The sequence below is a fragment of the Orbicella faveolata genome, unplaced genomic scaffold, assembly GCF_042242905.1.
Source record: "Orbicella faveolata isolate gen_17 unplaced genomic scaffold, um_ofav_v1 contig_24, whole genome shotgun sequence".
Taxonomy (NCBI): domain Eukaryota; kingdom Metazoa; phylum Cnidaria; class Anthozoa; order Scleractinia; family Merulinidae; genus Orbicella; species Orbicella faveolata.
The window spans coordinates 25912284-25925000 of NW_028301552.1; the positions used below are offsets into that span (position 1 = coordinate 25912284).

Sequence of the window (12717 nt, forward strand, 5' to 3'; positions counted from 1 at the left end):
ATGTCTAATTTTCTCAACAAATACGTAGCGATTAAAAAATACAACTTCTAAAGCTGTAAGATAAAAGAAATCTGAAATCATTCGGGCCATGAGAATTGCCACCAAAAACATGATGTGGGTACTGAGCCGGGACAGCAGCACTGAAATATTTGACAACTGAGGTTAAGTTAAAGCTCGGTTTTTCCTCTGAAAATGAAGCGAAAAACCCAGCAATCGCTGTTCAGTACCAGGGATAAATTGAAAAGAAAATAAAGATGGCACAAACGAAGGTCATAAGTTGTTTTCTTTCAAAAATATAATTAAACTTAGTACTTTTATCTCCAGTGAATGTACACGTAATTTAATTACTTCTTTAAACACAACGACATGAAACCCAGTGCTTGGCTCGCACATGGAGGATTTTCAAGAACAAATAACTGCAAAAATTTCTTTCAACAAAAGAAACAAACTTTGCAAGATCTTACACAATCTTTAAACTTACAAGCTGTGAGATGTTTGTGTAAATATTGAAAGTGAGATATAAAACTGGCAAGCTTATTGAGCAGGGAAGTATGAATAAACACATGCACTATTTCAAGGCTTCATTATAAAGCGAAACATTTGCGAAATATGTCAAGTTTAAGTTTGATGGTATTAATTTTATCACTTTTGAAATCATAAATGAAAAAACCCAGACTACCGCAATGGTTCAAAACGTTGATGATGGTCCGCACGCTTAATCAGAAAAAATTCTGAGCTTAAATCCATGGGAAACTTCACCAAGTACTACAGGCTTGCGCTCGCAATCACAAGCTTCATCATGTTCTATGAATTCCACCCCTAGCACTGTGTTAAAGCCATTCAAAACTTGTCTTTTAACAAAATAAATGTCAAACCTCAATCTAGTACCTTCAATGCCAGCGTTTCTCGTTTGGCTTTCTCATCACCAAATGAGAACATTTTTGACGTTTTTGATATTTTTTTTCAAATTTGATACGGATGACGATGATTAACCTGTTCAACTAACACAATATATTACACGTATGTTTTTCTCGGTGAAATTGCTTTTCTTTAACAAAAGAACAAAACCATGCTTGCTTAAAATACACTGAAATGCACTTTTCAGAACCCCAACTTCAAAATTTTCTCGGGAAGGCTCCCGGACCCCCCAATAAAAGGTTGTGGTCGTCCCCCTCCCCCCTACTCTACGTGGCTACGATAAAACCACTCCACGTCTCTTTATCAGTTATTCCCCTCTACTTCAAATTTTTGGGAGAACCCTGTCAGGTGTTGTTTATCAGTTTACATGTGCGAGCTGTGGAGCTCGTTATATTGGTGAAACCAATAGGCATTTTAACACACACGTTAATGAGCATCTCTTTCAGGACAAAAATTCCCATATTTTTAAACATTTCAGTGCTTCTAAAGGTTGTAGGGATAAGTGTGATATTTCTTGTTTTAAGGTTCTTGATCATGCCAGCACTTATTCTCAACTTAAAATAAAAGAGAGTTTTTCATATTGAACAGTTGAAACCTCAACTCAACAAACAAGTTGAGCATGCTAATCTGTCGTCACATTTCCAAATTTATCCCCTGTTGTTTACAGGGAGTTTTAGGTTATTTTTTCTTGTTTGTGTTTCATTCTGTTGGTTAGTTTAAATAAGGTTAACAGTTAATGCATATTTTAATTCATAAAGGTTCATTGTATGAGTAGTTATATATACCAATCATTTTGTAAATCTTTTCTATACATTCATAATGACTGATGATGACATTTGAAATATCGAAACATGTTTCGAAAACTGAAAAGCGTTGTTGTGTTTTTAAAGATAATTGTTGCATTTGTGCTATCAAGACTGTTTGGAAAAATAATTATCTGTTTTCTAAAAGTTCCAAATGCATGACAAGTGGTCAGAATCCAGGTAACTCATAATAAAATTTAAGAAATTTGTCTTTAACTCCTTTAGAGGACAAGTTTTAGTGTTGTTTTGGTCCTCAATACAAATTTTAAGTTGTCTCAGATGACCATGACTGCAAACAGTTGCAGCAGCTGTAATAGCTGTAGTAGCTGTAGTATCTGTAGTACGTGCATAGTACATGTAGCTCTAATAGCTGTAGTGCCTGTAGTACGTGTAGTAGATGTAGTAGCTGTAGTATCTGTTGTACGTGTAATTGCTGTAGTAGCTGTAGTGCCTGTAGTATGTGTAGTAGCTGTAGTAGATGTAGTAGCTGTTCTTTGTGTAATTGCTGTAGTAGCTATAGTACATGTAGTGGACGTAGTTGTTGTAGTGGCTGTGGTATGTGGAAAATCGAGCTTTTTTTTCTCTGTCGCATTGCAGATCACGCCTGGGAAACCACATGCCCTAATCAAGTTCCATTTGGTGGAAAATTTTTACCGACTTTGTAAAAATTTTCACCGACTTTTCCATGCAATGGCAAACGTTCCTTCAATTGTTATCGCTCTCCCCGCAAAATATATACATGCAAGTATACAAGGGTATACAGAGGTATACAAGGGTATACAGAGGTATACAAGGGTTTATCCATTGTTTAAACGTAGGCGACTATACGTGTGTAAACTACAGCTACTACAGCTCATACTGAAAAAATCGTGCTTCATTAGCGTCGAATAACGCTACAGTGTCTGTAAGCCCAAAAATGTTGCAATTAGATCTTTAAAGTGAAATGTTCTCTGCCAAATATTGTTTCAGTGGACCTATTAATTGAATTTAGTGAAGTGGTGAGGTTCCTTAAAGAAAAAGTTTGCATTTAGTGACCATAGTTTCACACGCCTTGCAGCCTCAAGATGACATGATTCGATGTCCCCTGGACAGAAATATTGTACAAAATAAGCCAGTGCCTGATGCAAGTCACCAGCTAATTTAAGCATTTGTGCCAGGTACTCTTTGTATTCCAATTTCATTTCAGCAACATACCAGTAATCATGATCTGATCTTGTCAAGGAAATAACTGAACAGGGGAAAAATATTAAACCATGTGCTATTGAATGTATACCGCTCGAACTTCAAAGAAAAAGCAATTTTTGGTGGGCATTCTGCTGTCATTTAACCATACAGTATGAACATGTATCAGAACTGTCAGCACGTGCACATTTTCTATGATGGAGGCAACAGACAGCAGATGGAATTCAAGACAGATGCAAACTTGAATGATATCAAAGATATCACCAGAATTCATCTCAATCCTTTCACCACATCATTGTTTCCCTTATTCATCAGCAGCTTTTGTTGATTACAAAACCTAAATGATCTTGATCAACACATCAAATTGAAACTGTTTCTCTTGAACTTGCATGATTGAGATAATACTGATAACATAACAGTTGATTCATGCTAATTACAGTTCAATTAAATGGAGTTACAAGCCAAACATGATACTGCTATGTACAAAGTACCAATGGAATGAAAAGCATTATGCAGCATTTCATTCATGAACTTCCAGAGAAACTCATCTTGCAACTGCTTAAATAAAGTGTACAGTGACCTCTAACAAAATCACTTAATTGGGTGAATGTATTTTGTGGCACACATGTGTGCACATGGCCAGCACCCCATCTCCCCCATGCAGGAAGGGGAAACCCCACTCCGGCACTCCCCCCATGAGGTCAGCACCATTTAGACAGAACAATGTTACGCCTACATTACAATTTCCTCCTGCTACTTTATTTCACTTTGGAAATGCTGGCTATAAAGTATATTTTTAAGCAATAAAAACAACCTAATATTAACTGATAAAAGATTACCCTGCTTCTTGGAGGTAACTGATTAACATCTTTGTCTTGTAATGGCTTCTTCATTTCTGCACCTATAGGTTCTTTCCTAAAATTACCAAAAACCATTACTGTGAATCCTCGAATTAGCGCCCCCTCCTCTCACCCTGTTTTATAGATGAGTACTAAGACAACAAAGGATGTAAAGTTTTAGTCATGTTTAGTTACAAGCAAGTGATTATCGACTCATTCAAGCACTACGGATGGTAGAGAAGATCTGCTGATTCATTGTTTGAAGCCTGACCAGCCTTATGCAGCAGGTCTAGACTGGCTAAAGGGGTTATATTTCGTAGTTCCTGAAGAGAGCCAGAACCCTTCTGAGACTTCAGAGGGACTGACACATGCATACTATATTACAAAAAAACCAATCATATCTGACCACAATTTGGGAAAAATTAAATAAGCAACCCCCCTCCCCAACCCTCGATCAAGCACTTTCCTCAAATAAGCACCCCCGTCTTCTCCTAAATTTGAAATGAGTGTCTCGGGCACTAATTGGAGGATTTACGGTACCTAGTTTATGGAAATACAGAACACTGTCTACTTAAGTGCAGTTATCAATCAGAGGGCTACAATCTTGGATAATAAGTACATCTCAGAGTCTTTGTTTCTCTTGACCAGAAGTCAGGACATTTCGGAGCCTGGAATTGGAAGTCTGAAAAATATCCTGGACTAAAACAATCGCATAGCACATACCCACCAGCCCATTGATTCAATCAACATTAATCCTTTTCCACTTGATAGTTCAGAAAGATATTTTTTTGATATTTTTTGGTCAAAATAAAGCATAAAACTTAATTTGAAAGATCCTATGACCAGTGTAAATGACAATATGTAAATGTAAACATAAATGTAAATTATACACATACCTCTCAAGAGATTGATTATCTTGAGAACCTGATGATTGAGGATCATCTTTCACCATCTCCTTCTAACCAAGCAAAACAACTAATTAAACCACTTCTTGTATAAAACCAACAAGAAACGGTATGACAAACTTTGGCTGAGTAGCAATTATCTAGTGCTTAATTTTGGGGGTTAGTTTAAAGTGAGTGGGTGGGTGGGGGTGCCCAGTTGTACTGAAACAACCAAGCTAACCAGTTGTCAGGTCCGTTTGCTCACCAGTTTTTGCTGTCCAGTTATTTGCTAAGGTTTTTACTCACTGTTTGCAACAATGTACGTCAATAGGGCTGTCATTAAGTTTTAGTTTACCTGTAGCCTTGATCTTCACACCCGTAGCAAACTTGTTACTTTATGGGTGAATTGTATCAACTACAGGCCAGTTCACCTGTAACATCAAGGGTCCATCAAATATACTCAGCCGTAGCAGGTGGTTAGCGCCCTTATTGACAGCCCTCAATCAATTACGCAGGAAGTCAAGAAGCAAGTTTTTAGTTGGTTTGCAAGTTTTGTTTGCATTACTTTTACTGTTTGTTTTAAACACTTGTAAGGTCGTGTGCCAACATAATTTCTTTGTATTTTTGATCAAATTGAATCGTTAATTAAATACGGTTCTTCCTTCAGGTTGGCACCTTTGGTCTCTTGTTCAACAGAACACCAGTGACAAAGTAACTAGGCATCAATGAAAAATTCATCATGCTTAGGAAACAAAATGGGGATTAGAAAGCTCTCTTTGTATGAACTGAGCAATCAAGAAAACATTTTTAACAATGATCAGAGCAAATGCAACAGTCAAGTACTGAGGGGGAATTCTGAGAGTTAAAATCAATATAAGTTCAATAATTACTAAAATTCAGATGTTGGTTATCAATTTGTACACCATAAACAGGATATTCACTTAAATCTGACAAAGATACATCTACAGTACAACTCAAAAATACGCAAGCCATCAAACCCATGTTAAACTTGGAGCAAACTCATTTCGTTTAGAACTAAACGCACTTTAACATGTTTGCATTTGTGTTGGTAGTCAAACACAAATGCACCAAAATGCGTTGATGATGCTCATTAAGGTGATTCCTCAGAATTGCATCGCGCATCCCTACTGCGCACAATTTTGATGTCATTAGCGTGCATATACAAAATGGAGGCTTTTTCTAAACGGCTTGGCTTGCGAGAGACAAATCATTGTTTTTCCCTCAGAAATGAGTACCGGGACCTGATGAGTTTTTTTATTTAGTTTCAATTCAGAGATCACCTTCTTTCTATACAGTGGGTATGGACCAATTTGTATTGCAGAGTAAAAAATTTATCACGGAAAATGAGAGCATAGCTAGCACTCGTAAAAGACAATATGTGGCCCCAGAACACTGCGTGTTTGGAACATTTTGTATCCCTGTCAACTAATTATGAGTGCCTTTATAATGAAACGTACATCAAATTGCTCCTTAACATCGATGTATATCCACTGTTGTATTTCTTGCTTAACTTCCTCCTTATTTTTCTGCTCTCTTAAAGCGTAAGGTGAATGGATCAAATATAAACGTTTCTGACGGCTCTTAATTTCAGGAATTGTGGGGTTTATTGAAGGTCCTCCTGCTCCTAAACGAATACGGGGACCCCCTTTTTTATTTCAAATTTTAAGTTCTCTTGATATGTAAGCAGCCAACAGGTAAAGTTTGAAAGAAAATCTATTGTGAGTTCTACTTCGATGGAATTACCTTAGCAGATCACACATCAAGGTCAGTTTGCATAACAAAAGACATACATAAAGGAGGCTTTATTGAGATGTTCACCTTTGTAATTCAATGGAGTGTGTGGTTAATCTTTGTCCGAACTCAGAAACAAGTGTTATCCAAGGAACAGTTTTACATGATGAAAACTTGGATCATGTGTACTTAAGGCACCTGTCGGCAGAGTATCAGTTGATACTATCGGCCGATGTGTTGACTGACACTTGACCGACATATCAGCTGATACTTGGTGGACAGTATCAGTCAACACTTGGTTAGTATGTCGGTCGCCACTCAGCCAACACCTCGACTGATATGTTGCTATCAACAGTCGGTGGTCTATTGGTCAACTGCCGGTGGTGTACGAGTCAATATGTCGGTAGTGTCAGTGTATTGTTAACCTTGTTTTGCTGAAGTAGCAGCTGTCTTGTTACCCACAGGGAACTTGAAAGAATAATTTCTATCGCCTCTGCTCATCTGTTGACAGAGTGTGGATAAAGCTCAAACTTCTGCCATTTTGAAAACAGTCTTTGACATAGAAGAATGTTGCCAGCACTGAAAAGTCAAAAACGAATGACAGCCACCAAATGACCCTTTGAAAGGGCTAAAGAAGATTATTTTACATTTGGAATATCCAATGCTAGAACACAGTAACAAGAGCCAATCAAATGAGCATAGTGTTCCTAAGTGTCTGTAAAGTATCGGCCGAGTGTTGGACGATGTCAGTCAGTCAACATGTTGGCCAAGTGTTGGTTGACATAACGGCTGATAGTATCGACCAATACTCGGCCGACAGATGCCTTAAGTACACATGATGCGAAAACTTGAACTCTGTAAACCAAACTTTGGAGCATGTTTACTTAAATCCATCTTGTGTTAACATGTAGCATGGCCCATGAATGGGCAGAGACAGTAGGCAGTAAGTTCGAAACTCAACGGCGACGACGACAACGACGACGGAGTCGCACAACATGGCCGCCATACCCCAAATAATAGGTTGACAGAGACATGCAGCCTTGGTTTTCATCTATGTTATGATCAACTGACACCTGTCAAAACAAGGTATCCGCTGACTAGTATCACATGACCATATCGCAGGCTCAGGTTTACAGCTCATCAAGGTTATGCGTTTTTTAAAAGTTGACCGCTGACCAAGTGCTGGTTTTCGATTCGAGCACAGACTCATCTCAGGTTAACTTGTTGAAAACAGGGCAGGATTGTTCGGAAGCCAGTTAACGCTAGCCCAGGATTAAAAGTTAACCGAATTATAACTTTTTCTTCTACCCAAATGTTTTTTGCTGCTTTGTTTTGTGTACATAGTGATTATTAAAACTCAAAACAGAAGGCCAAACAATATACAGAAAACCTCAACGCAAAGTCACAAAACTCAAATCAAAATTCTATCTTTTCCTGGGTTAGCTTAATTTGGCTCTGAACAACCCGGCCCAGGAGCTACGCTGTTAGGCTGGCCTAAATCTATATACTAATTTTTTGTTCCAATGTTTTGTCTATTAGCTGCTTAGGCTGGGAAATGCTATCCTGAATATTGGGTGCATGCTCACAAACACAGCTAAACACTGAGTTCTCGAAAAGTTTTGATATATTCTTATTGAAACATTAAGTCTATGAAAATCGTAGTACTCAGAGCCCTGCAACAAAATAAGAGTTGTTGTAGTGGGTTGCCAAAAAGACCACAAGGTGAGTCAATTGCCACCTTAAAGTGTGTGTTTCTTTTCATCAGGAAGTTCATGAAAGCATTTCAAATTCATAGTTCTGACTATAAAGTGTGACAAATATCTGAGCACATTTTTGTGTCAAATGGAGGCTTTAGTTTATTTATTTTTATAATCAATCAAAAGAGATCATGAAGACAGTTGCAAACCTGCAATGCGTCCACCATGTTCGACATTTCAGGGGAACTTAATTTATTTGTGAACTTGATTTGGTCCCATTGATAGTTCTAGCTTTTAAAATGTTCGTTTTGGTGCTTAGAGTTTTGTTGAAACCCTTACAAAGGAGGGCCACATATGCCTCAATCAGTAAGGACATGTTACTTTTAAACTTCATAGCAAAATAACTAGCCTACTTGACCTACTTTCGAAAAAAGCTGTTTTCATTTTCAAGTGTAACAAGGTGTGGGAAAATACCCTGCTATTTATAAAATAAACCACTTGTATCACGTCCCCGGGGATTGTCATAACAGGTGCATAGTGGGGCATGGTTCACAAACCTAGTAAAAGAACAAAACTTAGAACATGTACATATACATTCCATCTGATTCGCGTATTTACTCAGGGGTTAGGTCGGATCTCTGTTGCTTATCTCTCAAAGGCTGCCAAAATCATCAAAGCTAACAACTTCTACGAAGATAGGTAGGCTTAAGCTTAATTGATAAGTTTCTTAAGCGAAAAAGAGTGCAGATTAACTTCAGTTCTTTGATTTTCCAAAAGCTGAAAATTAAACTTACTTACAATCTTTTGTCTAGCCTTTGCTTCTGTGGCTCATTTAGCTTATTGTAGGCAATTTCTTCACCAATCAGGAACTTTCCTAAAGAAAATGATTTGCCGCCCTTTTTCGTCTGACTTAATCTTGCGGTTGCCACCTACCTGTGCTTTGACTTCAGACGAAGAACAAGCCATGTTCTTGACAGGCTCAAAGCCACTTACTTTAGTAAAACAATTACCATCCATCCATCTGTATCGGGATAGAGCCCAATCATAATAGAAAAAACCAACATCGTAACCGCTTTTACTTTCCTTGTTTTCTGCCATTTTGAATTCGGAGGCCAATGAAGACGATGCCCAAATATGGAGCCAAATACACACCAATCAGAAAGGGACTCCCTGCGCCGACTCTGTGAAGTACAAAGAACTAACACAGAATAAGGCTACTAAAATGGTTGATAATCTTCGCATGGATACAGTGGAACTTCTTAACCAGGTTTGTTGATTCTGTCTCGGGTAAAGAATACTAGAAATCATTCTCTTATATTCGCATAGGGGGTTTAATTCGAAAGAAGTCTTAAACCTACCCAAGTTGCCGAAATCACGAGTGCACACCACACAAATAGCAAAGTGCGTACAGTGTAGCTAGAGCTCTGCCATGTAGTAGCAGCGGGATTTCCTTGGTTTAAGTAATAGTCAGTGAAGGTTTTTTTGTGAGACATTGCAGATTTTTGACATCGCCCAGAACACCTGAGTAATGGCTGAGAGAGCTCCACTTCATCGGGATAATTGTTTGTTGTTAATATTATAGTAAACTAGCTTACATATGTGAGCGGAAGTTTGGACTTTGTAAGTGTGACTTTCTACCCAACGGCATCGGGAGATTGGCTTGTAAGCTTAACACTTCAATATTTGTTTGCCTTAAGTTTTAACTATGGCTAAACTACAGAATACAGGGCCGCTTTTAAGCATCCACCAAGCTCGTTTGGCTCGTTTGCTCCTTTGCACGTAAAACACTGCCAAGCCAAAGCGCTTAACACATGGACCAAAGACTTATTAAAGTGCCTATGAAGTAAAAAAAATAATAATTGAAACTAATTTGAAAGGCTTTTAAAATCACGAAGAACGGCGTTTTCCATTTTGGAATAGCTTTTTTCGTTTTTGAAGTATTTACGTTTTTGTATTATGCTCCGTTGATAAGATGTTTATTGTATGGCAAACAAGAAAAATTTGATTCGTTTAATGCAACTGGTTTGTACTATTAAGGTGGCTCCATAGGGTAATCATTTATGGCGTTGCGTGCGCAAGTGTTATGTTTTGAACGCTGTTTTTGCATTCGCTTTCACACCTAGTCCTCTCAAACTTATTGCATGTAACAAGCAATGATTAAATAGTGTCTTGCTATCATCTCTGTTAAAATTTTGGGATTTAGTCTTAAATAACAAGAAGATCTTTTAGATCTTATAACCGCGCTTTTAAAATTTAACTGTTTGCTTAGCACCACCATCGGAATGTAGTGCACATTTCAAAGCAGTCAGTGATGATTCTTTTCTTACTGTAGACATCACATTACTTGATCAACACAAACTGTATTATTGCACCATCAGTGGTAGCCGTTGACAAATCTCCGATGACGTAATGGTCCTAATCTAGAACTTTCTTCGGGATATGTATGGTCATGAATGATATGAGCCACACGATAATAACACTATTAACAACAGCTTTCTTTCTTTAAAGACATGATTAAATTTGATTGGTGTTTTCCACGAGTAAAGGGCTAGCAAAGTAGTCACACAAGCCATGTAATTTAATAATGAAACTCTATCCCGACCGATGTATCGATTTTGGTCACTCCAGTGGCTACAGATTGAAAACGTGACAGAAAATTGGCGTTACTTTCGATTCTAACCAAATTTGGACAGTGGGAAGATCTCATCATTAGCCAATTACAGGCCATTTTTCAGCTCTTTTCGTCACATCCTCCCCCCTCGGGAGAATTTTGTCAAGTTAGCTAATTTAGCATGCAAGCCACCGTAATGATGGTCGCTGTCGGCGAAATGTTTATTTGCTCAAAATTGGGGTAAAATCTTTCGGAGATGGAAGTCAGGACATTTGTAAGGATACAGAAAGTAATATGGGACCAGTTGGTGGCTTCTAAGGCTCAATTTATCCAGAAGTAAGCTGTATTTTCATTTTCGTGCCGAAAGCCACGCGGTGAAATATTATCGGTTTGTTCTGCTGTCTTGTTCTGTTTTTTCTCTTGGTCATTTTTGTAGCCCGCCGAGGCCATTCTTTCGTCTAAATGAGTTGAAAGAAGTTCAAAAAAGATGTTCCCATTCAAGTTTAAGCTCTCAGGCGATAATTCTGGAGTTTTTTGGCCGAAACGTCGGCTTTGTTATGTTCGTGTTTTTCGGTTGCTATGGGCAACCGTTGCTCCCTTTGTTAGGTCAAGTCTGGGGAGTGAGGTCACAAAAAAAATTCTAATTAATTCTGGTTTTGTTTGATTTTGCTGAAATTTTAGCACGATAAAGCTGGATTTTTAAGGAATAGATTTACCTTCTGCCAATGTGTGGTAGCTATTAACGCTCAAGTAATATATCGCTTCGATGTCAGGGTTTTGAAGAGATTTTTTGCAACGTGTAGGTTCGGCGTGATTTTGTAATCTGAGATTTCTGTTGACCCTGAAGAAACAAGGTTTGGCGAGTAAACATTACAGATTGTGTAATTCAAAGTTGGACGAGTGGAGATCTGCGTCTGGTCTCCGACAAAAAAAAAAATTAAAAAAAATAAACCAAGGGTAGAACATGAACCGTGCTCGGCCCATGGCCGCACGGTTAATAAATACCCAAACAAAAGTGTTTTTTTACTGTTTTTATAGCTTTATTTGTGATTTTCATGAATTTCCTTTAGTGAAATCTTCCAAAATTTTTACATCACATCGCTTCCAGCGGGATACGAATTTTAAACATGAAAAAAGTAGGGGTTGTAAAGGCAGTTTTTTTGATATTTTCAAATTTATGTCTATTACCGCTGCAAAAAATCTGGTCTTATAGATTTCCCTGACAAACGAGCTCCGACTTAAGTAAAATATTTATTACCAATCTGCCAAATTTTACGGAGTTTCACTGAAGGAAACCCAAGAACTTAAAGGTAGCTCCCTTTAGTTTTACGATCGCGCGAGCACTGAGGAAGTAATCTGCACATGCTCAAAGGAAACGTCAGTGTTTTTCGATATATACTTTATTACGTCAACATGAGCACAAAAAGCAAAACTGACAGTGAATTTTCTTGGGTTTCCTTCGGTGAAATTCTGTAAAATTTGGCAGATTGGTAATGAATATTTTACTTTAGTCGGAGCTCGTTTTTCAGGGAAATCTATAAGACCAGATTTTTTGCAGCGGTAATAGACATAAATTTCAAAATATCAAAAAAACTGCCCTTACAAACCCTACTTTTTTTGTGCGTAAAATTTGCATCCCGCCGTATTCAATGTACCGTAGGCTGTAGCACGACTGGTTATACAATGTATATGTAGTTTTGTCTCTATAACAAGAGTTCATAATTAACTGTAACCCACATTTAAGAACCTGCTTGATCTTTCTTGGCTAAAAAGGTTCTTATATTTTGGGGTATTAAAATAGGAAATTTCTGGCAGCAGGTTTTTAAGGTGGCCAGAGACAGTTTTCGCATGCGCTCTTGCTAATGCGATTCAGCATGTGCACAAGGATTGCAAAATACAAACATGCCATGATTCAGCAGTTATTTTATTTGCTCAATGCCTGCACTAACTGTGCTGTTTTTCTTCACAATCAACGCGGTGTATTGATGGTTTTAGTCTTTTATGACAAAGGTATGTTAGAAAAGTAATGAT

General features: G+C 37.9%; 2 protein-coding genes across 6 annotated transcripts in view; one reads left to right on the forward strand and one right to left on the reverse strand.

Moving 5' to 3' along the window:
• LOC110053781 (katanin p80 WD40 repeat-containing subunit B1-like) overlaps positions 1–9186 on the reverse strand; it is an 84685-nt gene extending 75499 nt beyond the window's left edge. For 3 of the 5 annotated variants that reach the window (XM_020760063.2, XM_020760064.2, XM_020760060.2), the window contains exons 1-3: positions 9009–9186; positions 4639–4700; positions 3743–3818 (exon numbers count right to left, since the gene is read on the reverse strand). In XM_020760063.2, coding sequence (XP_020615722.2) covers positions 3743–3818; positions 4639–4700; positions 9009–9173 — 303 coding nt within the window. In that variant the 5' untranslated portion in view covers positions 9174–9186. The remainder of the gene's footprint in view (positions 1–3742; positions 3819–4638; positions 4701–9008) is intronic. The other 2 variants (XM_089291725.1, XM_089291726.1) reach the window with 1 other exon arrangement.
• Positions 9187–9228: 42 nt separating this feature from the next.
• LOC110053784 (uncharacterized) overlaps positions 9229–12717 on the forward strand; it is a 22658-nt gene continuing 19169 nt past the window's right edge. Inside the window, exon 1 of the mRNA XM_020760067.2 lies at positions 9229–9342. Coding sequence (XP_020615726.2) covers positions 9298–9342 — 45 coding nt within the window. The 5' untranslated portion in view covers positions 9229–9297. The remainder of the gene's footprint in view (positions 9343–12717) is intronic.